The 21,691-nt window shown below is 32.5% G+C and overlaps 1 protein-coding gene across 1 annotated transcript in view; it reads right to left on the bottom strand.

Moving 5' to 3' along the window:
* LOC132701359 (uncharacterized) overlaps positions 1-21,691 on the bottom strand; it is a 165,480-nt gene that overhangs the window by 82,861 nt on the left and 60,928 nt on the right. The window contains exons 8-10 of the mRNA XM_060669196.1: positions 20,295-20,651; positions 16,301-16,454; positions 5,030-5,313 (exon numbers count right to left, since the gene is read on the bottom strand). Of these exons, the coding sequence (XP_060525179.1) occupies positions 5,030-5,313; positions 16,301-16,454; positions 20,295-20,651 (795 nt within the window). The remainder of the gene's footprint in view (positions 1-5,029; positions 5,314-16,300; positions 16,455-20,294; positions 20,652-21,691) is intronic.

Genomic DNA, 21,691 nt, shown 5'->3' on the forward strand with positions numbered 1-21,691 from the left:
AGAATAAACCACTTGACAGCTGTTAAATCGGTCGCCATCTTGAACAGTAATGCCAACTTAAAGTTCTATACATCGAAAAAACACACCCATTATTTGTTTTTTTTTAGTAGTTTCCTTGTGATGTTTTTTTTTGGGGGCAATTAAAAAATAATAATAAAATACCACAACGTACGCCTTCAGATTATTTTATTGTCTAATGTAAAAAGAATATGTTTCTAGTATGTAAAATGTAGGTGGTGGGACGAGTGGAATCTCGACTGAGACACTCAGAGATGTCTTCAGTGTAATAGGCAACCGTCTTTTGGACATTATAAATACTTCACTTTCTAGCGGAGTATTTCCGCACGAGTGGAAGACATCAACTGTGATTCCAGTTCCAGAGGTTTAAGGCACAAATCAGCATCGATAATTTAGACCGATAAACACTGTTGCGGTTTATGAAAAAATATTGCATTCTGGGTGAGTCTGTGATAGTTAATATATGTGACAATTTCCTGAAAGCTGGAAAAGCTGGGCATACGAGGCTCAGTTTTAAATTGGTTCAGATCTTATTTATATAACAGAACCCAAAAAGTCAGATTTAAAAATAGTGTCGATACAATGTACGGAGTGCCGCAAGGAACTGTACTGGGGTCTCTATTATTCCTATTGTATATTAATGATATAGTTAAAGTAATTAACGATAGCAAAATCGAATTATTCGCAGGTGATACAATGTTATATATGGTTGGTAGTGGCATAGATCAGATGAAACGTAGTATTAACAGTGATTTGAACCGAATATATAAATGGTTATATAAACACTTAATACTAATTAATTAACTAAACTTAATATTAACACGTTAAAGTCTAAATTTTGTATTTTTTGAAAAAAAAAATTGAAATAAATAATGAATAAAATAAGTAAGAAAATAAAATTAAGTACCTTGGAGTCATGTCATGAGAAAATTATCAAAAAAGTAGGATTTATATGTAGAATAGGCTCTTTCCATGTACACCAAATACCTTTTATATAACAGCATTGCGGCACCTCACCAATCTCAAATTTTGAGGGATAGAGCATTAAGATCGATCTTAAAGTGTAACAAATACACTCCCGTAAATCTAATGTCAAATGTTGTTAATCTCATGACAGTTAAACAAGGAATTATTTATAATGCAAATACTTTTATTAACAGCGTGCATAGGTGCTATACGAAAAACCGCAATGATTTTATTTTAGTAGATGGGTATTGCTCTAACCAAATGACAAATTCTATTCTGTATAAGGGTCTCTCCGAAAACAATACACTGCCAAATACCTTGATGGGTCCGCTCAAACCACGGCGTCCATCTTTTTTTTAGATTTTCTTCTGTTTTTTTTTTACTTACATCCACTTGAAATTTGACACATAGATAGGGTTTAGCTCCGTAACGAAGCCTATTGAAACCCCCCAGTTTCAATAGGCTGGGGGTCGAGAAGTATTTTTTTTTTTAATTAAAAACCGCACTTGAAGAGTGTCGAGAAAGAAATCATTTCCCCAAGACGGTATATACGGTAAACCAAACGACACGCAAGATCCGGACCAAACACCTTTATTCTTGATAATTTTTTCTAAATGTACAGGGTGTGTTGGTAATTTGCAAAAAACTGAAAATTCGCCTCCCTTTCTAATCATAATTGACCACAACAAGAAGGATGTGATTCTGTTGCCAGTTTTTTTTACATAGCTATATAGCCCGTATGGATACCTAAAACTTATGTATTTAAAGTTTTCATATACCGTACAGGGTGTTGGGATATTCCGTGCTATATTCAAAATTTTAGAACCAGGAAATGCGGGAGATCCGTGGATATGACTTTTATTTCAGACATTCTTTCGATTGTATACAGGGTTTTTCAATTATGGTCAAATATCTTCCAACATTGTTTGAATTATATACAGGGTGTGCCGATTATTGGCGGAAAATCTAAAAGTTCCTTAAAATTTCCGTTTTTGTGGGTTGGCGATAAATGCAAAAACTGCTAAAGATGCGATAATTTGATTTAAACAGTATCGTAAACTGTGTCGAGAGAGAGTTTCAGGTTTAGTCAATTATACAGGGCGCGCGAGATATTCGAAAAAATATTTTTCGAAAACGCTATTATTTGTACAAATTTTAATATTTAACAAAGTTTGCCGTAATTTTAAAGTTCGACGGGACATGAAAGACACTTTATACGGGGTGCATGCACAATTAAATTACATCGATTTTGCGAACGTTCCATAGTGGTCCGCACGAGCACGATAGAAAAGCAATGCGTCTCTCAATGGCAAAATCGCCGAATTGGCTTCTTTTTGAAAATAAAATCTTAAATTAAATTTTTTTTTCGTCTGTCCGTTCTCTGTTCCAGAATTTTTCAACAATAACTTTCGAACGGTTTATGCTATATATTTCAAATTTTGCTCTTTTTTGACAGTCCACGGGGTACATAAGCTATGTTAAAATGGCTGCGGTAAAGCTTCGGCGTCCATCTTTTTTTTTATTTTTGACGGTTTTTTGGACATTCCCATAAAACACGCGTGTCCGAAATTTGAAGCCATCGTCTTCAAATTCGGCAGGCAAATAGCGCTTGGTCCCCCAACGGAACCTATTCAAAATGGGAGGTAGGAAAGTATTTTAAAAAAATTAAAAAATCACGTTTGCAAGGGTCCAACAAAAAAGTTTTCAAAAATGTTTTCAAAAAACTGAAAAATGGGTCCCCCTAATAGTGAAAATCGGCTAAAACTAAAAGATATTCAGATGTTAGCTTCTTTTACAAGACGATATACCCCGTATAGAGAACTAAAACTTTTGTATTTAAGGATTTCACCTATTGTAAAGTGTGTTCCTGATATTTCGTGCTATATAAGAAAGTGACCTAAATTGGCAGATATCTACTTCAAATTTAGCAGACAAGTAAAAGTCCATGCCTACATTTAAGCAGAGGAAATTAGTTGCAATCAAATTTCACCAAGTATTTAAAAAAAAATTTTTTTTTGGGTTATTTGGGCTTCCAGGAAAGCCAGCAGACGCGGGAGATCCAGTGCTAAAACATTAATTTCAGACATTTTTTCGATTATATACAGGGTTTTTCTAATTATAAACAATATTTCAAAAAATCCATATGAAAATCACTTATCCTCGGGTTCAGTTAAGACGCGATGACGTCATTGATTGTAAAGGCGCACTGCATGGTTTCAGAAAAAAACGCAAAGCGGCTTCTTTTTGAAATACGCGCGCTACGTGCTACGAACTTGGCCTGCCCAGCGACGATTTTTCGCAAGCAATCTAGTTTATCGCACTGTCGCGTGTTGCTGTCCCTCAATGCCGTTGTGGTTATTTGCTACAGGACACTTCGTGCGTCTCCGCCCTTAGCATCCATTGCACGATCATCGCATAAACTCAGTTCATTAATATTAAGTTTTATTTTATTATTTTTAATAATCTTACTCGTACTCGGGATATTTTTTAGTTTCAGATGCGAACACACATATCACATTTCGTGATCAAAAATACTTAATGATTATTCAATAATAATAAATAACTATATTATACATTTTCAAATTAAAATTTAATTGTCATGTTTACCCTCTCTTCCACTAATTACCTTTAAGTCGCAAAATCAAATAAAAAATCTTTTTTTTAGATTTTAAAGTCTGTCCAGGATTTTTATAGGCAACCCATTCCTCATATATTTTCTAATATACTAAATTCAGCTCGGAGAAGGCTGATTTACGGATCTTAGACTATCAGTTTCGTCCCGGAAAGCAGCTTCACGCATTTAATCGACAAAACGAAAATTATAACCTTAAAATTCCCCGTACACGCAAAAACAAACGGCTAGATGACTTACAGGGAAAAAGATCGTGCGCCGCCGAACGTGGTGTCATGGCCGCCCCGTTTCCATGACGACGACCGCCGAAGGAGCGCGTCTGGCCGATCCAGCGGGGGAATCGAGTCGGCCGGGACCGACGAAACGGGAACCCGGTATGCCGTTTCCATTGAAAACGTCGTCGCGCGACGACAAACAAAACCAACAAAAACAAAGAACGGCCGATACGACACTACGCCATTTTGCGCGACCGAAATACAACCGCTACCGACAAACGCGAGGCTGACGTCTGCTTTCGCAGCCGCCTTCGATGTTGATCGTCGGAAACGCCGGAGTCGTCAACGGGCGAGACAAGGACGGAAACGACGAGCACGCGGTTTCGTGCGAGCGACGTTGCCGCGTCGCGCGCTTAATTCTCAGTTCGCCCGTCTTGCACTTTCTTTTCTGTTTGAGACGCCCGAGAGAGGGAATTAATTCGCAGGAACAGAAAACGCGAGTTCGATTTCGGGCGGGGACCTTTATTCGTTAAGTTAATTATTGTATTTTCACGATTTACCTGGGCTTTAATTTTTCAAATATTCCTCCCAGTTGCGACCGTATTTTTTGTCGCAATTTAAGCACACTGTTTAGCTTTTTTTGAGAAATTGTCAATAAAACTTCCTTTGCCGTGATCTTTTTTTAAGTTTCATGCCGTTTTAGCAATTACTTTTTGATATTGTTCTACAAAATTCCATTTGAGAAATAGTTAAAATACGTAGTGTGTTGCATCAATTTTCTTATCATATTCGATGGGCTATAGCTATAGCTAGCCTTTTTGAGAAATAAACACAGTCATGATGAAATCTTAAAGTGAATCAAAATTTTCGTTTTTTCTTGACGTCCCCGCCCTTTTAGAAGGTACTTTTTAATAAGGTCCTGAAAAAATCTTATTCGATTTCAATTCTAGCCAAATGTTTTATTTGTGCATTAAAAATCTCACTGCATTCGCAGACCAGACCAACTGACTTTTTTTGTCCACATTTCTGACTCATTTTTAGCCTTTTTAAGAAATAAAAACAATAACGTAAAAAATCCAAAATCGTCTCTTCACACGTCGCCGGTTCAAACCCGAGTGCAAAAAACATTTTTTTTTCGATAAAACATAATTTTTTTAACATATTAAGAGAGCAATATTTTTTGAAAAATCCTACTTACCCCAAACAATAAACGACGCCGCCGTCGTGCCCCGCGACCGCCTCCGCGCCGCCGCCGGTCGACAAAAACGACTTGGGCAACGACATCGACCTCTGCTGCGCTACCATAACGTCCTCAGATACCTCGTTGGTGGGTGCGCTGCCTGGCCGTCTGTGATCGGGATAATAGTCCACCGGAGTCGAAGTCCCGGAGCCTTTCAGGGACGACACTCTGGAGGCGGTCAGCCACACGTCGCTACCGGACGATGAGCCGCTCGCGCGCGGCGATGACTTTTTCTCTCCGGTCTAGAGAGGAAACGCCAAGCCTTACAGATCAAAATGATATAATATTGATAAATAACGAGATATTACTTTTATTAACCGCTTCGTTGGTAAGCCGGTTTATCGCGTCCCAGGTTCAAGCCTACCAAAGTGAATTTTTTTTTGTTTTTTTTCTAAACGGCGAGTTAGTATTTTTTATATAAAGTCTAATTGGCGCATTTTTTTTTTATTTTTTTGGCCATTTAATTCGCTTTTTTGGCTTTATCGATACCCTTAATGCGTTGTTGATCGCAGTTTCAAGCCTAATTCTTGAAAGACTCTTTTGTTCACAATTTTAAATGGTGAATTAGTATTTTTTTATGAATGACCAATTGCGCCTAATTTTTGGGCCGGTTCAGAATTGTTTGTACCGTTTAATTCGCTTTCTTGGTTTTATCGATATCCTTAACGCGTTGACGATCGCAGGCTAAAGCCTACCTTTCTTTTTCTTTTAAAAAACTTCTTTTTTTCACACTTCTAAATGCCGAGTTAGTATTTTTTTTATGAAAATCGATCTGCGCTTTATTTATTGGCCGGTTCAGAACTTTTTGTATCATTTAATTCGCTTTTTTGGCTTTATCGATATCCTCAATGCGTTGACGAACGCAGGTTCAAGCCTACGAGAGTTACATCTTTTTTTTTTTTGAAAAACTTCTTTTTTTTCACACTTCTAAAGGGCGACTTAGTTATTCTTTTTATGAAAGTGAAAATGCGATCACTTTTTGTTGCGTTCGAAATTTTCTGTGCCATTTAATTCGCGTCTCTGGCTTTATCGATATCCTTAGTGCCTCGACGACGCAAGTTCAAACCCACGAGCGGAGCATTTTTTTTTTTCGAAAATTTGTTTTTTTAAATACGTTTATTTTTTTGAAGTTTTCTTCTACTTTAAGCGCACTATCGATTAATAAAATCTACATATTTTTTTTAACGGTGGATCAAACCCCCGTGGGTCGTCGATTTTTTGTTGTTGTTAAACGTTGCCAAATGTATTTAAAAATCGTAAAAACCGTTCTCGTTCAAATTCTTAAAACTATTTGTACTCATGCGGATGCAGATTTGCTCAAAAAATTTTCAAAAAAACTTCGAAAACCGCCACATACATGCATATGCAGCGCGAGGTCGATTCAGAATTCGATGTCAAATGTAGTGACGGTTAGCGACGATGGGGATCGTTTTTTTTGTCATACGCGTTGATACTATCTGCAGATAAGAAATTGCAGTGTGTTATCTCTCAATTTTTGTGCCTGTTTGAGTTTTTTAAAAGCTGATGATATACTGATAGTTTTTAATAAAAAATAAACAATTTTTGAAATTGTTAGGTTTTGTCGCATATCATTGCCATGATTAATAATGCACGATTCACTTTGAGAGTCGTATTAGAATTTCTGAAGTACTAAATTTGGTATATATTATAAGGAAAATATTTTAGAAGAGATTTTGTAGATAAATTGTTGAACTTCTAAATGACATTTTTGTTTAAATGAGTTGTTACTTATTTTTCAATTTTTGGGACATCGGTAACTAAAGTATCACAAAACGAATATGCTCCAGTATAATCAACGATCCCCATTCCTTTGTCTATCGTTAAATTGCCAAATCCAGAGATCGAGTTCGCTGGTCAAACGAGACGACCTTGAAAACCGAACGACCTCGCATGAACGTCATAGTAAACACACGCCACAGCCGAGAGATAAAAGGTATATACTCGATGATACTCTGGAGATGAAATGGATGATCAATTCAAAAAGCACAATATGAGAGAGTCGTATATGAATCGATACGGGGGGAAAATACTGGCGGGGGGTTCGACAGACAAGAGGGTGCACAACAGTAGTTTATATATATGTAAGCCACAAAACGCAAGGCGGTGGGGGGCAAGAAAGGGGGGACGCATCTTCATCAACACGTATTTAACCATATCCATTCCCATCCACTGTGCAAGAATCTCCATTCGCGTCGTTATAGCACCCGACGCTCTATGGAGTTCGCCTACTAGACCAAACGGGTAAATTTTTTACTTCAATTTTTTTTTGTTTAAATAAAATGATAACACTAGAAACCGTACTGATTTCATCCTTAATTAAAAATTATGTATTGTCTGAAATTTTATTCGAATCTTTTTTTAAATAATTTTTCTGCTGTTATATACTCTTGTTCAGTGTACTTTTGTACTTTTATACTTATTTAAATGTATATTTAAAGTGTAAATACAATTATTTTCTGTTTTAGCTTTATGCTAAATAAGTAAAGCATTTACTTATTTATTATTAAAAAGTCCGTCGTGCCTTTAATTTTGGTTAGTTCTGGTTAGTTTTATATATGCAAGTAAATAAAAGAAAGAATAATAAAGAAGTTTTTATTTTAATAATTTTCTATGCTGTTATTTCCTTTTATATTATCTTCACGGTTTTCGTCTGTATTAATCTGCTGTTTCCCTTGGCATTTGATTTTTTAAATCATTTTCTTCGTTTTTTATAACTGTATCATTTTTTCTTTCAATACTCTACAGGGTGATTTAATGATTTGGTAAATAAAAAAATTAGCCTTATTAGAAACATGCTTTCGTGAAATAAATCAAACGCGTTGATATTTATATTTTTCGATTTTTTAAAAAAAGACACGAATTTTTCTATTTTTTCGAAATTTTTAGACTGCTCAGATATTACAAACAATTTTTTTCCAAATAGTGCGCACTTAATTTTCAAACACGTTATTTTCTTTGATATTTTCATCGCGATTTTCGTTTTTTTGTTGTTGTGTATTTTTTCTAATTACTTCCTTTCTTCTTTATCGTTTCAGCCTAATTAATTACATTCTTTGGTAAAAAAATAAACCTTAACTTTTCGAGAAAAAAAAAAAAAACGCGAAATGCCATTATAATTTTATCAATTTTTTTGAAAGCCTCGAGCTCTATATACATTAAAAGTTATTTTTTTCAAAAAACCTCATTTAAATACCTTAATATTCTACAAGGCGATTTATTCATTAAACAAATAAAAAATCTGATTAATTAACACCATTATTTCGTTAAAAAATAAACTTTGTTGATATTTAGATTTTTCCAAGTTTCTAAGAAAAAAAAATATCAAGCCTCGCCGAAATTTTGAGAGACAGTTTAAATGTCTTCCATTTTCACAGTTAATTTTCTATATTGTTATTTTTGTTGTTCGTTTTATGTTTGTACTCCTTTTATTTTGTTTCGCACCTTATTCAAAGCAAAACTAACGTTCACAGTTTGTTTTTTACATTGTTATTTTCTTCTACTTCTACTTAATGAAGGGCTTTTGTTAAAAAGAGTAACCCGAGAAAAAAGAAACTAAATTTTCAAACATCTTAAGTTTTCAGATTTATTCGAAATTCTCAACGTGTTAGTTAAAAATTATTTTATTCAAAATGAAACTAATGTTCACTTTTACTTTTACTTTTACTTAAAGGATGTGCTAGTATGATATTTTAAAAATTATCCATAAAAATTTTCTTTAGCATTTTTCTTAGAGTTTTCAAAGAGTGTTTTAACTTTTCAGCTGACAACAACTGCCCGTCTAGCCTAGCATGCGAAGGGTCCGAAAAAAAGAAAGAGCACCTATGCTTCCGCGTGAACTCTCTCTCTCTCTCTCTCTCTCTCTCTCTCACCTTACCACAGACCATAGTGTAACGATCTTGAGGCGACCACGCGAAAGTTTGGCAGAATGGAGGTCGCGGTGATGGTGGTGTTGGAAGTAGTGGTGGTGATAGTGGCGAATAAAGTGACGAAGAAGATAGACGACGACGTTCCGGCACTCCTAGGGCATCGAATCCCGCATGGGCGGGTAGCCGAAACACTGGCCGAAATTTTTTCTCATTCGATTGAAGTTTTGAGATAGGAGAGACGCTTGGCTCAGTTTGCGTGGGTGCCACTCTTTCGGGAACTGCAAACCGCCACACAAAACATAATCTTTACTCTATTTATGACTCACCCTGTATACTCTTTCTTTTAAAAAAATGGAGCACTATTTCCGTAAATCCTAAGAAATTTTGCAAAGGGTGATCATTTATAATTTATAAGTTAAGCTTTTTGGAAAGGGACGTCAAGTACAAAAATTGTTGGCGGAAAGAATGAAAAAAAAAAAACGCAATTTCCACAAATAATTAGGCGACATTTTTTTTCGTTTTCGCGTTTCCCTTTACGGGATTCTTTATTTACCTGGAAGGCTAAAAATTATTTTAAAAACCACAGAGTACCGTTTTAAATCGCTCACTTTTCCAAAGAACCTTTCAAAATCTACTGTAGTACTATTGACAAACACTCTTCTGGAACAAAGTCATTTAAGCCCTGAAAAAGCCAACAGGATGATTGGCGAAACGTCAGCAAGTTCGATTCAGAAGGAATCCAGAAGATTTTTAAATAGCACTATACAACAGACCGCGGTATGACGTCACGCCGAGCTAAAAATTTGAATTGGATATGGTGCAATTGTTAAAGTTTGTTAACTATTGTTGTTAGGATAACGAGTCCCTAATATAAGTGTAGAAATCAAATATACAGAAACATCACAAAATCGTCACGTTTTGCTTTGTAAAATGTGTTATCAAACTAAGACTGTTGGGAGTAGGTATTATACATGAAGTTTTGGTATTATAATAATGGATTAAGTATCATTTTTTTAAGGTTTGATTAAAAATCTAGGTGCTTTTAAAATAATTTCTGTATTGTATTCTTCTATATATATTCGTATCTTATGCAAATATCAGCAAAAACGAACCACGATCGCAAGCTGTCAAAATGGCAGCACCTTTTTAGGGAATTTCCTATGTATTACTAGCTTAGATCGTAGATCTTTTTCATCTGATTTCAAAAACATATAGTTTATTAACATTGCGTTTAGCCGTTTTTGAGATATTTCAGTTTAAAAATAATTATCATTCGATTTCTGTCATATTGTTTAAAAAAGGCCAAGTCTGCCTTAACAGCAACCATATTATCTATGCTTGCAATAGTTATAAGGGAAAATAATTTTTCATAACTCCGAAATAAGTTTTTTTTTCTAAAACCTAAAAATGGAGGTGTCAAGTAATCCTGAAAATTAATTACTTTTATGAAATCACTCGAAAACATGTTTTTTTTTCGCCACAGTATAATAATTAATCCAAACCACAAAAAAACACAAAATACACGACCCGTTGGACATTACTTTGCTTGGCGGCCATTTTACTTTATTACTTTTCTATTAATTCTTACTAATTAATGAACATTTGCCTAAAAAAAAATGTATTCTCTATTTTACTAAAAACTATATCACAGTTTTCTATGTGGCAATATTTCACTTAATAATATATTTTCTAATTCTCAAGAAATAATGTTATTTTCGACACATTTTCCTTAAAAAAAATGACAGCACAAAACCTTATATTTTCTTTAAAAATTAGTTTGCAATTATTTATGTATCTATGTGCTATGTTCCTTGATGGATATTTTATTTGCTAATATTTTACTAAACAATGACTTTTTTTAAATATGAAATTGGGAGAGCATAAAAACTTATTTTTTTATTAGTCAAATTTCTAATATTTGTCTTAATATTTTTTGTAATACAAGCCATTTTTCACGAATAATGTAACTTTCTATGCATTTCCCTATTTTTCAAATTTTTGACAAAAAGCTAGCTCTTTTGTACTTTTTACAAAAAACTTCTGGATTCCTCCTGCGTCGGTTTATGCTGAGTCAAACTTGCCGACGTTTCGCCAATCATCCTGTTGGCTTCTTCGGAGCTTGACTGAAACTGGTTCGCATTTTACTCTGTACCCGCTTATATATTGTTTGAAGGGGGCGGAGCTAAATGAGGGGCATACACACCGTCTCGGATGACCGGCTGCCATATTGGTGACAGGTAAAGAACTGAGTAGCGGTTAAGATTGTTAGGTTGTTTATAGATTTCTATAGACTCTCGGATTTTTCGATGGTAGAAAAATTGATTACGTGCAAGAATTTTAAGTCTTATCGAATAAAATTTTATATCCGGTAGTTGATATTTTTCGTCCGGTCTCTCCAATGTATTCTTTGCCGCATATGCATGGAATGCTGCAAACTCCTGGCACGTGGAGATATTTTTGGACAAGTGGTAAATCTGGTTTTGACATTATACTTCTATAGAACTTTTGATATGTGGTCAGTGAGGTTTTGAATATAAGGAAGGACCGCAGTGGCAAGTGTAGGATTGCTTTCGACCTCATTAGTTGTGATGGAACGCTTAATATCTTTAATGTGGAAATTATTAGAGACAAGAGCAGAGGTAAAGTACTTTAATTTCGGGTTCAGCGACTTGGGCTGAGATAGTTTTGCGGCTCTGTAAACAAGAGAGTTGATAACCGCTGATTTGGTGGTGTGACCATGCATTAAGGTATCGGTCTGTGTGCGTAGGTCTTCTGTAAGCATAATGACCCAATGTTAGGTCTGAGAGTTTCAGGAATGGGAACTTTGGTAAAGTAAAATGCGAGCCAGTTTCAGTCAAGCTCTGAAGAAGTCAACAGGATGATTGGCGAAACTTCAGCAAGTTCGATCAGAAGTTTTGTAAAAAGTATTACAGTAGCCTGTGGACGTTTTTTTGAAAAATTAACTTGCTCTTTCATTACAAATTAGGTCGCAAATATCTATCTGCCAATTACGTCCTCTGATGGCCATTTTATTTAGTCATATTTTACTGAACAATCACCTTTTTAAAATATTTTTTAATTTTTCTCAAATACAATATTTTTTTAACTTTGAAAAAAATGTCAATTTTGAGAGAGCATAAAAACTTATTTATTTATTTATCTAAATAAGTTTTTTTTAATAAAAATAATTTTCCCCGAGTAATGTAACTTTAGACACATTTTAAAATATGCGAAAACGCGAATTTTGACAGAACACAATAACCAACGATTTACTAATATTTTACTGTGCAATGGATTTTCAAAAATATTTTTTAATTTTTCTCAAATAAAGTAATTTTTGACATTAAAAAATGTGAATTTTGATAAAGCATTAAAAATTGCTTTTTCATTAAAAATTTGGTCTCAATTATGTGTCTAGAAATTATTAATATTTATCTTAATAATTCTTTCTGAATTAAAATAGCAAATAGCAAAAACTTGCTCTTTCATTAACAATTAGGTCGCAATTATCTATCTGCTTTTTAAAAATATTGTTTAATATTTCCCAAATAACGATTTATTTTCTTTTATTTTATTTTCTCATAAAAACATTATGTCCCTTACGACAATATTACTTAATAATCTTTTACTTAATAACGTTTATTAAATTGATTCTTAAATTTCATTAAATAAAAAAAAAAAATAAATAAATAAAAATACGATCGCCTTTACCGCCAGAAAGGGAAGATACTTTCCTCGGTCCCGGGACGAGTGTCGGGCGTCGCGACGCCCCCCTGGGGCCCGTGTTCGACGAACGCAATTAACTTGTTCGCGGAAATTTTCCGACCGATGCAATTAACCCCAATTTTCCGCGGCGTGCCCCTCCCCGACCCCCCGCCCCACCAAAACCCCTACGCGGGTCGGCGTCTTCGCTTTCTAAATTTTTTATGATGCCGCGTTTCGGAAAAGGATGGGGGTGAAGGTGGTGGCGGGGAGACGCGAAATTAACGGACCATCTGGTTTAAGCGTTCGCAAAAGAGAGGGGGCGGTAAGACGTATATTAAGTGCGATTAGTAGAATCAAAAAACTTGTAATAGCTTCCTTCTTGAAAAAAAAAATCTACTTAGAGCTAAATACAAAAGTTGTTAATATTAAAATGACCTTTTTCTTATTTTCCTAATGGTCATTTTTATATATACAGGGTGGTAAAACAAAATTACGTTTTATTACATCTTTGGATAGACCTTTCAAAGACAAATTCAATGATATATATCAATATGGGTCTGTGATGCACCGTTTCGAACTTATTAGCTATCATCTTCAGAATTCAGGTTATGTTTAAACCATCGTTGTTGGATTGTTTATTAACTTTTTAAACTTTTTTCCATCTATATCATATTACGATCAAATTCAAAATATTTTCTTAAAATACGCGGTGTTGCCACGTTTAGCAAAATGATACTTTTCTCAGTTTTCTTAAATGAGACTCCCTGTATATTATTGGATTTTCGGATAGCCACTTTAGCAGCAATTTTACTAATATAGTACGGGTCTCTGACTTACCGTTTTGGCTTAATTGGCATTGATTTTCCAATAATACATAAATTATTTTACAATCATAATTTAAGAATCTTGTAAATAAGGTCCTTAAATGGAAAAAAATTTCAAAAAATAATCACATTCATATTAATGTAATGTAATGTTTAAAAATCAACAGTTATCAGCCATTTAAATTCGCACCAGTACAAAAACTACAAGAAGCAAAATTCAACTTAAGAATTTTGCAGTATAATGATGAATAGGCTCATGTAACATATTTCGAAATATGATCGATTTATTTAGTAGAAAAAATACGCATTATTGGAGTTTAGAAAATAAAAAAATGTGTTTTTGAAGTAAACAAACAAAGCGTGGTGCGCAAAATTTCAGAAATTCAACTGAAGTTCAGATTTTCACGAAGTTATATATTTTTACATGGTAATTGTTTCGACAATTTGTTAAATATCATACCAGAACATCCTTTAAGTAAAAGTATTCTAAGGTGGTATGGATACGTGGATGATGGTCTTTGCTTGCTTTGTGGGAACAGACAGACAATTGAATTCTTTTTTAAATGACACTAACTCATTACATAATCGTATAAAATTCACTATCGAGATTGAACAGGTTAACAAATAAATTAATATCATTAAACAAATCTAGACAACAGTAAACTCTATTTAACCGAAACCTCATACAGAACACGGACAATTTAAAACAATTACGTACATTGGAGGACCCAGTGAGAAAATTTCAAAAAATACTTGTCAAAATGAACAGAACTAACAACACAATAGGAAATTTTTAAAAAAACAATAAAACGAAATGTTCAAAATCTCAAAAATCAGGTGTCTACAAGTTGAAATGCGGATCTTGTCCTGAAATTTATATCGGACAAGCAGGTAGATCCTTCAAGAAACGCATTAACGAACATAGAAGACCGTTTAAAATCAATAGCCTAGATTCTAATTATGCTACACACTTAAACACAGAAAAACACATTTTTGACGACAATTTTGATATTTTAAATACAGGCACAAAAAGTAGAAGATTAAATTTATTGGAAGCCATGGAGATTAACAAAATGAGACGTTCAAATGTTCAAATTAAATCCTCGTCATTTTTTGGTATATATAGTAGCATGTAATTAGTAAATATTACATTTGATAAGGACACGGTGTTGTCGAAACAATTGTCATGAAAATCTGAACTTTCAGTTTTTATTTATTTTGAAAATTTCACAGACTGGATCGGTCGGCGAGGAGTCCAGATTTGACCCCGATGGACTTTTTTGTGCGGGGCGGTTTACACTATCTGAATGAAACGAATTACATCCCAAATGCCATATACCATTTAGAAATAGCATATACTACTTGTATTCTTCAAAACGGCGGACATATTGGAAAACAAATTTAATTAATTTTACTTGTAGGTAATCTCCATTAGCAGTTAGTGTTAATTTTTGGTAATCATTTCACGTAGACATTTAAACGGTGAAATGAGTATTTTGCGAAATTTGGCAACATTGTGCAATGCTTAATATTTTGTTTTTAATATGACTTCTTAACAATGCTCTAAAACGGTTGTGAACAAATTGATAAGGTGCTAATTCCCAGTTTCATATCTTCATGATTTAAATCTTATACCCAGTTTTTAATTTTATCTGCCAATTAAGCCAAAACGGTAACTTAGGGACCCGTACTACGTCATACAATTATAATTGTTATTGAAGTGGCTATTCGAAAATCCAATAATATACAGGGTGTCTCATTTAAGAAAATTGGGAAAAGTATCATTTTGCGAACCGTGGCAACACCGCGTATTTTAAGAAAATATTTTGAATTTGATCGTTGCCTAAAGAAAAGCATTATTTTATTTTTTATTTATTATTTAAAGTTTAACTCGAATTATGACGATGAAAAAAGTGACAATTAGGAAAATAAAAAACATAAAGGTCATTTTAATACGAACAACTTTTGTATTTAAATTTTTTTTAATGGTACCGAGTGTTGTAAAATCGAAAAAAGAGGCAAAAACGCGGAAATTAAAAAAAAATACTTTTTTTGTTTCGCCTCCAAATAACTCCGAAACTATTCAACATAACCGAATGATTTTTCGTTTGACTCGAAGAGCGATGATAAATGAGGCGATATAATTTTCTGATTTTTTATATTCCTTTTTTTTTTCACTACCTCAAAATATGAGAATTGGAGTTTTGGACTTTTCAGGAAATAAATGTCTTATCTATATTAGTTCTGAAATATGATCTTGAATTATTTTTGTGAAAAATTAAAATGCGATTAAAATTGACGAAAATGTCAAAAAAAAATACCGTGATGTGAACGTAACGCGAAAAAAGCTAAAACAAGTGGTTAAAAAAAAAACAAAAATCGTAAAGGACCATAAACAAGACGCAAAACATTCAAGACGATCCAAATAAACGCAACATAATGACTGGAAATTGATGGAAGAGGAAGAAAATTCCCAGAAATTGCCTTTTAAAATACAAAATTGAAGGAAACTACTAAAACGTAAAGCAGTAAAGAAAGAAGACAATGCAAGGCGATCAAAATAACTCCGAAACTATTCAACATAACAGAATCATTTTTCGTTTGATTTTTGAAGAAAAAAAAACGCAGCCTCTTCTCTATAACAGTTTTTGGAATACAATTTTTTTCCTAGGTCAATGGACGTCCCAGCAAATACTACTCCTACTAGTCTAGTCCGTCCAATTATTATTATTTTTGAAGAAAATAGTAGTCACAACATAATCGGTGACACGTCGCGAAGAGCAAAACGAATCAAATTAAATAAGAAGATTTACCGGGACGTCGGTGGAGCCGTTTCGCTTGAGCCCGGGGGGCCCCGGCCTGCTGGGGCTCAGCCTGCGGAACTCCTGCTGCTTCAGCGTCCTGCCGTCGACGTCGAGGCGGCGCCGGTATTGCTCCTGCAACGGCGACCTGTCCACCGGCATTAACCTAAAATCAGGACAACGAAAACAATTAATAAAAAAAAATAAATATATAAATGCAAATACAATAAATAGAAGAATTCATCTTTGCAAGGTACCTGAGGAATATATTACATAAATAAATAAATATAATTGGATAAAAACGAAAATAAATAAATAAATATATATAAATATAAGAATAAAGAATATAAGAATAAAGAATAAATTTATATAGTTAAATATAAATAGATAAATAAATAAATAGATAGATAATAATATTAATAAATAAAGAAAATAATTTTATAAATTGATCGTCAAAGCAGCCCCAAAAATCATAAAATAACCGTTAACAATCTAAGACATCTATGTGGATAATAGAAATGATTTAAAGAAATATTAAAAATACTGGACAAAATCACAAGATTGAAGAAAATGAACTGAAAGTGACGTAAGCGAAAACCAACTTTGAAACATTTGCTCACAAAAACAAATTGACGAAAACAACAAAAATTGCGGAAACCATTCAATTAAAAATATCTAAAAATATTAACGAAAGGTTCAGAAAATGGCATCTTCAAATCTACCCCAATAAAAGCAATAATGAAAGGAAAGTGATGTGAACGATAGAAAGCTCCAAAAAACTACCAAAAAAATACCAAAATGGAAAACAAAACTAGTATAAAAAAGTTTCCACAAGGCAAACAACAAATAAACAAAAATTAAACCTAATAAAATTACCGAGAAAATATAAGCGATCCGAACTAAATAGAAACAGGAAAATGATGTAAGTGAAACAAAGCTACAAAAAACTAGCTAAAAAATACAAAAATGAAAAAAAAAAAAAATGTGAGGAAAAGTATGGAAAATTAAATTAACACCATGGAAAACGATTAAATTTGATTGAAAAGCAAAAGAAATACTTGAACTTGACGTGTTTTTTAAAAAATGAAAATAATATTAAAAAAGCTAGCTAAACAATACAAAAATGAAAAGTAAAAACGACTAAATTATTCAAAAAATACCTGAACTTGACGTACTTAAAAAAAACTGAAAAATTCAACAACAAAAATCCAAAACAGTACAAAAGTTTCCACAAAACACGCAATAGAATTACTGCAAAGCGATGTAAGAGGAAGAAAACTCCCAAAAATTACCTTCAGTAATATAAAATTAAAAAATAAGAACAACAATAAAGCAAAGGAAAACAATGCAAATTAAAGGAAATGTCAAAAAAATAACTTAAGAGTGAACCATAGCATTGCAAATAGCAGTGAAAGAACAAACAAAAGTTCAAAACGGTCCAAATAAAGCCAATGTAATGTACGTAAGCGTAACTCTCAACGCTGATCTTCAAAAATGGAATGGAACCTAGTAAAATATGAGACAAAGTATAGAAAATTAAATTAAGACCGCGGAAAAGGGTTAAAATTGACGAAAATATGAAAAAAAATTAGCTGACATAAAATATTCAAAACGATCGATATAAACGCAATATTACGTCTGAAAAGCATTAGAAAAATAATCCCACGTGAAAAAAAAATTGTCAAAAATTTAAAAGTGTCTAACAAAAAATATCTCAAAGTGGTACGGAATGGCATCAAGAATAGCCTAAAAAATTTAAAACATTCCAAGTCAATACAAGAACGTGGAGAAAATTGCCCATAATTATATAACCACAAAGTAAGAAAGTTTTAAAAAAGGCGAACAAGATTCAATTAAAAAAAAATTCTATACAGTTTTTTTTATTTTTGAACTTGCGACAAGGCTGGGCTGAAATTTGTCCAATGTATATTTCGAGCCCAACCGGGAATAAATAAAAACTTTTATTGAGGAATCAAATCCGGGTGGGGTGGCAACGTGACCCTGAGTGATCCGGAATTTTAGCAATCCGATACAGTTGTCGACGAAGATTCTAGGGGTTTTTATTTTATACGAAATCGATCCCCTTTTTTTTTAAACGAACCCGATTTCACGATAAAATGTTCCGAGCGTCTTTGTGATGCAAAAAAAAAAACGAAAGACATAAGAAAAAAATAAATACCTTAATCCAACAATGAAAAACGAAAAGTCCATCGATTGCTCCGAATATAGAAAAATAGAAAATAAAATTTAAAAATATATAAAATAAAAGCGAAAAAATAAATAAATAAAATAAATTTAAAAGTCTAAAACATTTGACGACTTAGAAAACATAAACGTTAATTGCATACGAAAACAAAACAAAAAAAAGGAAGGTTCAGAAAATGTTAAAAATATATAAAAGTCACATTCAAAAAAATGTAAAATTTAAAAAAAAAACGTACAAGATAAACCCGCAACGCAAATATTCTTCGAAAGCTCAGAAAATATAAAATTCGATGGCTGAGATAGTGTAAAATATAGAAAATAAAATTAAAGAAATATATATGAAAATCCAAAACAACAACACAAAAATTAATGAAATAAAATAAATGTTGAAGAAACTATTCTTAGATAGCTCACAAGAAAAGCAAGAATAAATAAATAAATTTTGTTAATAGAAATTAAATTCGTTCAAAAAATATAAAAATCTGCAAAGAACAAAACACATATGGTGAAATTAAAACAAAAATAGCTAAATTAAAAAAATATTGAAATAAGAAAAAAGCGAGTATAAGCGGAATAGAAATCACAAAACTCTATACTATAAAAAATGAATAATTAAATTTCGAAAACAAAAATCAAACCCCTAAAGAAAATGTACTTCGATGGGTCAGAAAATATAAAAACATAAAATTGTAGGAGTACATAAAGAAAAAAATTGTCAGATCCAAAACAAAAAAATAGTTTAATAAAAAATGCTTCGGGCCGCAGAAAATAAAAGTATATAAAATGGAAAGAAACAGTACACAAAACATATGTAAAATAAAAGAAAGGAAAAAAATAAATAAATTCAATTAATTTCGAGAATTAAAACTAAACAAAAAATCAAATGAAAATAAAAAAATATGTTATTAAAAAGGAAATGAAATAAAACCAAAAAAAAATCAATTAATAAATTTCGCTAATAAAACCCAAACGCGTAAAGTAGTTAAAATCATGAAAAAAAGTTGTGATATCCAAAACAAAAGAAATATCAAAAAAATTTAAATTAGACGCCAAAAAAAAATCTCGGATTAGCAGAAAACATAAAAATATATAAAATAAAATGAAACATTACAAAAGGAATTTGCAAAACAAAAGAACAGGAAAAATAAACTTAGGGAACAAAAACTAAAGAAAAAACATTGAAAAAGCAAAAAAAAAATTAAAAGAAAAGACAAAAGAAACGAAAGAATAAATAAATAAATAAATTTTTCCAGAAAAAACGAAATACACTCAGAATTCATAAAAATATATACAGAAAAAAAATGTGACCTCCAAAACCAACAAAAAAAAAACATAAAAAATTAAGAATAAACGCGCTTCGGGAGGGCAGAAAACTAAAATAAAATAAAAATAAACATTACATAAAGCATTCGCAAAACAAAAGAACGGAAAGAAAATAAGTAAAATAAATTTCGAGAATAAATCTAAACAACAATATAACAACAAAAAATAAGTTAGTTAAAAAAAAACAAAATAAAGCGAAAGAATAAATAAATCAACAAATTTCGAGCATAAATACTAAATGTGTAAAGTAAATAGTAAAAATTAAGAAAAAAATTGTGAAATTCAAAACAAAAAAACATCAAAAATATTTCAATAAAATGAAAATTTAAAAAGAAAACATGCTTCGGAAGCGCAGAAAACATATAAAAAATATATAAAATGGGAAAATAAAAGTCGGGAATAAAAACTAAAAAAACAATAAAAATTAAATATAATATTAAAAAAGAAAGAGTCGTGCGGGGGACGGGAGAGGGTTTACCTCGGATCCACGGTGGCCGAGTCTAGACTTTTCGCGTGCATCGGGTAACTTTGAGACGGTCGGATGCCGTGCTGATGCGCGTCCCTTACGAGGGGCGGGCGGTGGGAGCAGTGGGGCCAAAATTCGCATGTATCCGGATTGCAGGGACGTTTGGGAGAATCGAAACTGCCCCCGTTTCTCGGCGAAGCGTCGAAACTCGCCTTGTTTGACGACGGCATGTTCGGACTTGTCGAGCCCCTAACCAGCAGTTTTTGTCGCTCCGATTGATTGTTCCCCACGTAATAAATCGTTAATTCGTTGTTCAGTATGGGTTTGCTGTACTCGGCTTCCTCTTGTGATATGTTGTTGTTGTTGTATCTGGGGAGAACAAAAAAAAATGGCAATAACAACGCGAAAGGCAAGAAATTTTTAGAAAAATCCAATATATGCTGATTGTTAAAAAAATGCTCACAATCTGAGCAGAGAAGAATAAACAACCAGCTATTTGGGGAGTAATAAGAAAAACAAATATACCTGTAAGTGATAAAATAACGTCACAATACATAAAAAGCGTTCGAAACATATCATACTTAAAGTCCAAAAGTAATAAAAATAATCTAAAAAAAGACGAAATCAAGAAGTAGAGTCCCAAAAATTGGAGAAAATGCTTAAAATGTGAGAAAAAAGTAACAAACGAAAAACGAAAATTGACAGAAATGTCATAAAAAAGCGACGGAAGTGGAAAAAGCTAATAAAATGAATACACAAGACAAAAATATTTTAGAATGAGAAAAAGGTATCAAGAAGTAAGTTAAGACAAAGGAAAACGATCAAAATGGACGGAAATGTCAAAAAAATTAACTGAAACTGATGTATGTGAAAAAAGCGAAAAAAATTACATAGATTAAAACACTAAATTAAGACGATGGAAAATGATTATAATTGAAGGGAATGACAAAAAATTAAAAACAATCCCAATACACGTATTCAAGACGTAAAAGTGACGTAATAGGGAAGAAATTTCCAAAAACTGAAGATGGTAATAGTCATAGAAATAGAAAATTGAAGATAATAATAACCTAAAAATGAGGTAAATAGAAAATAAATTTGACAAAACACAAGATAATAATGTATTTAAAATGATGAAGATAGAGAAGAAATCTTCCAAATCTGAAGATAATAGTGATTTAAGAATGACGTATTGGAAAAAAATCCAAATACTGATGATAATAATGACCCAAAAGTGATGTAATACAGAAGAAATTTTCTAAAACCGAAGATAAAAATTACTTAAATAAAAAACGAATTTCCTAGTACTGAAGATAATAATGACCTAAAAGTGGCGCAATAGAGGAAAAATGTACTTGAGAGAAGAAAGTTTCCAATACTGAAGATAATAATGACCTAAAATTGGAATA

Source organism: Cylas formicarius, unplaced genomic scaffold (assembly GCF_029955315.1).
Source record: "Cylas formicarius isolate icCylForm1 unplaced genomic scaffold, icCylForm1.1 PGA_scaffold_4__25_contigs__length_36172078, whole genome shotgun sequence".
Taxonomy (NCBI): Eukaryota; Metazoa; Arthropoda; class Insecta; order Coleoptera; family Brentidae; genus Cylas; species Cylas formicarius.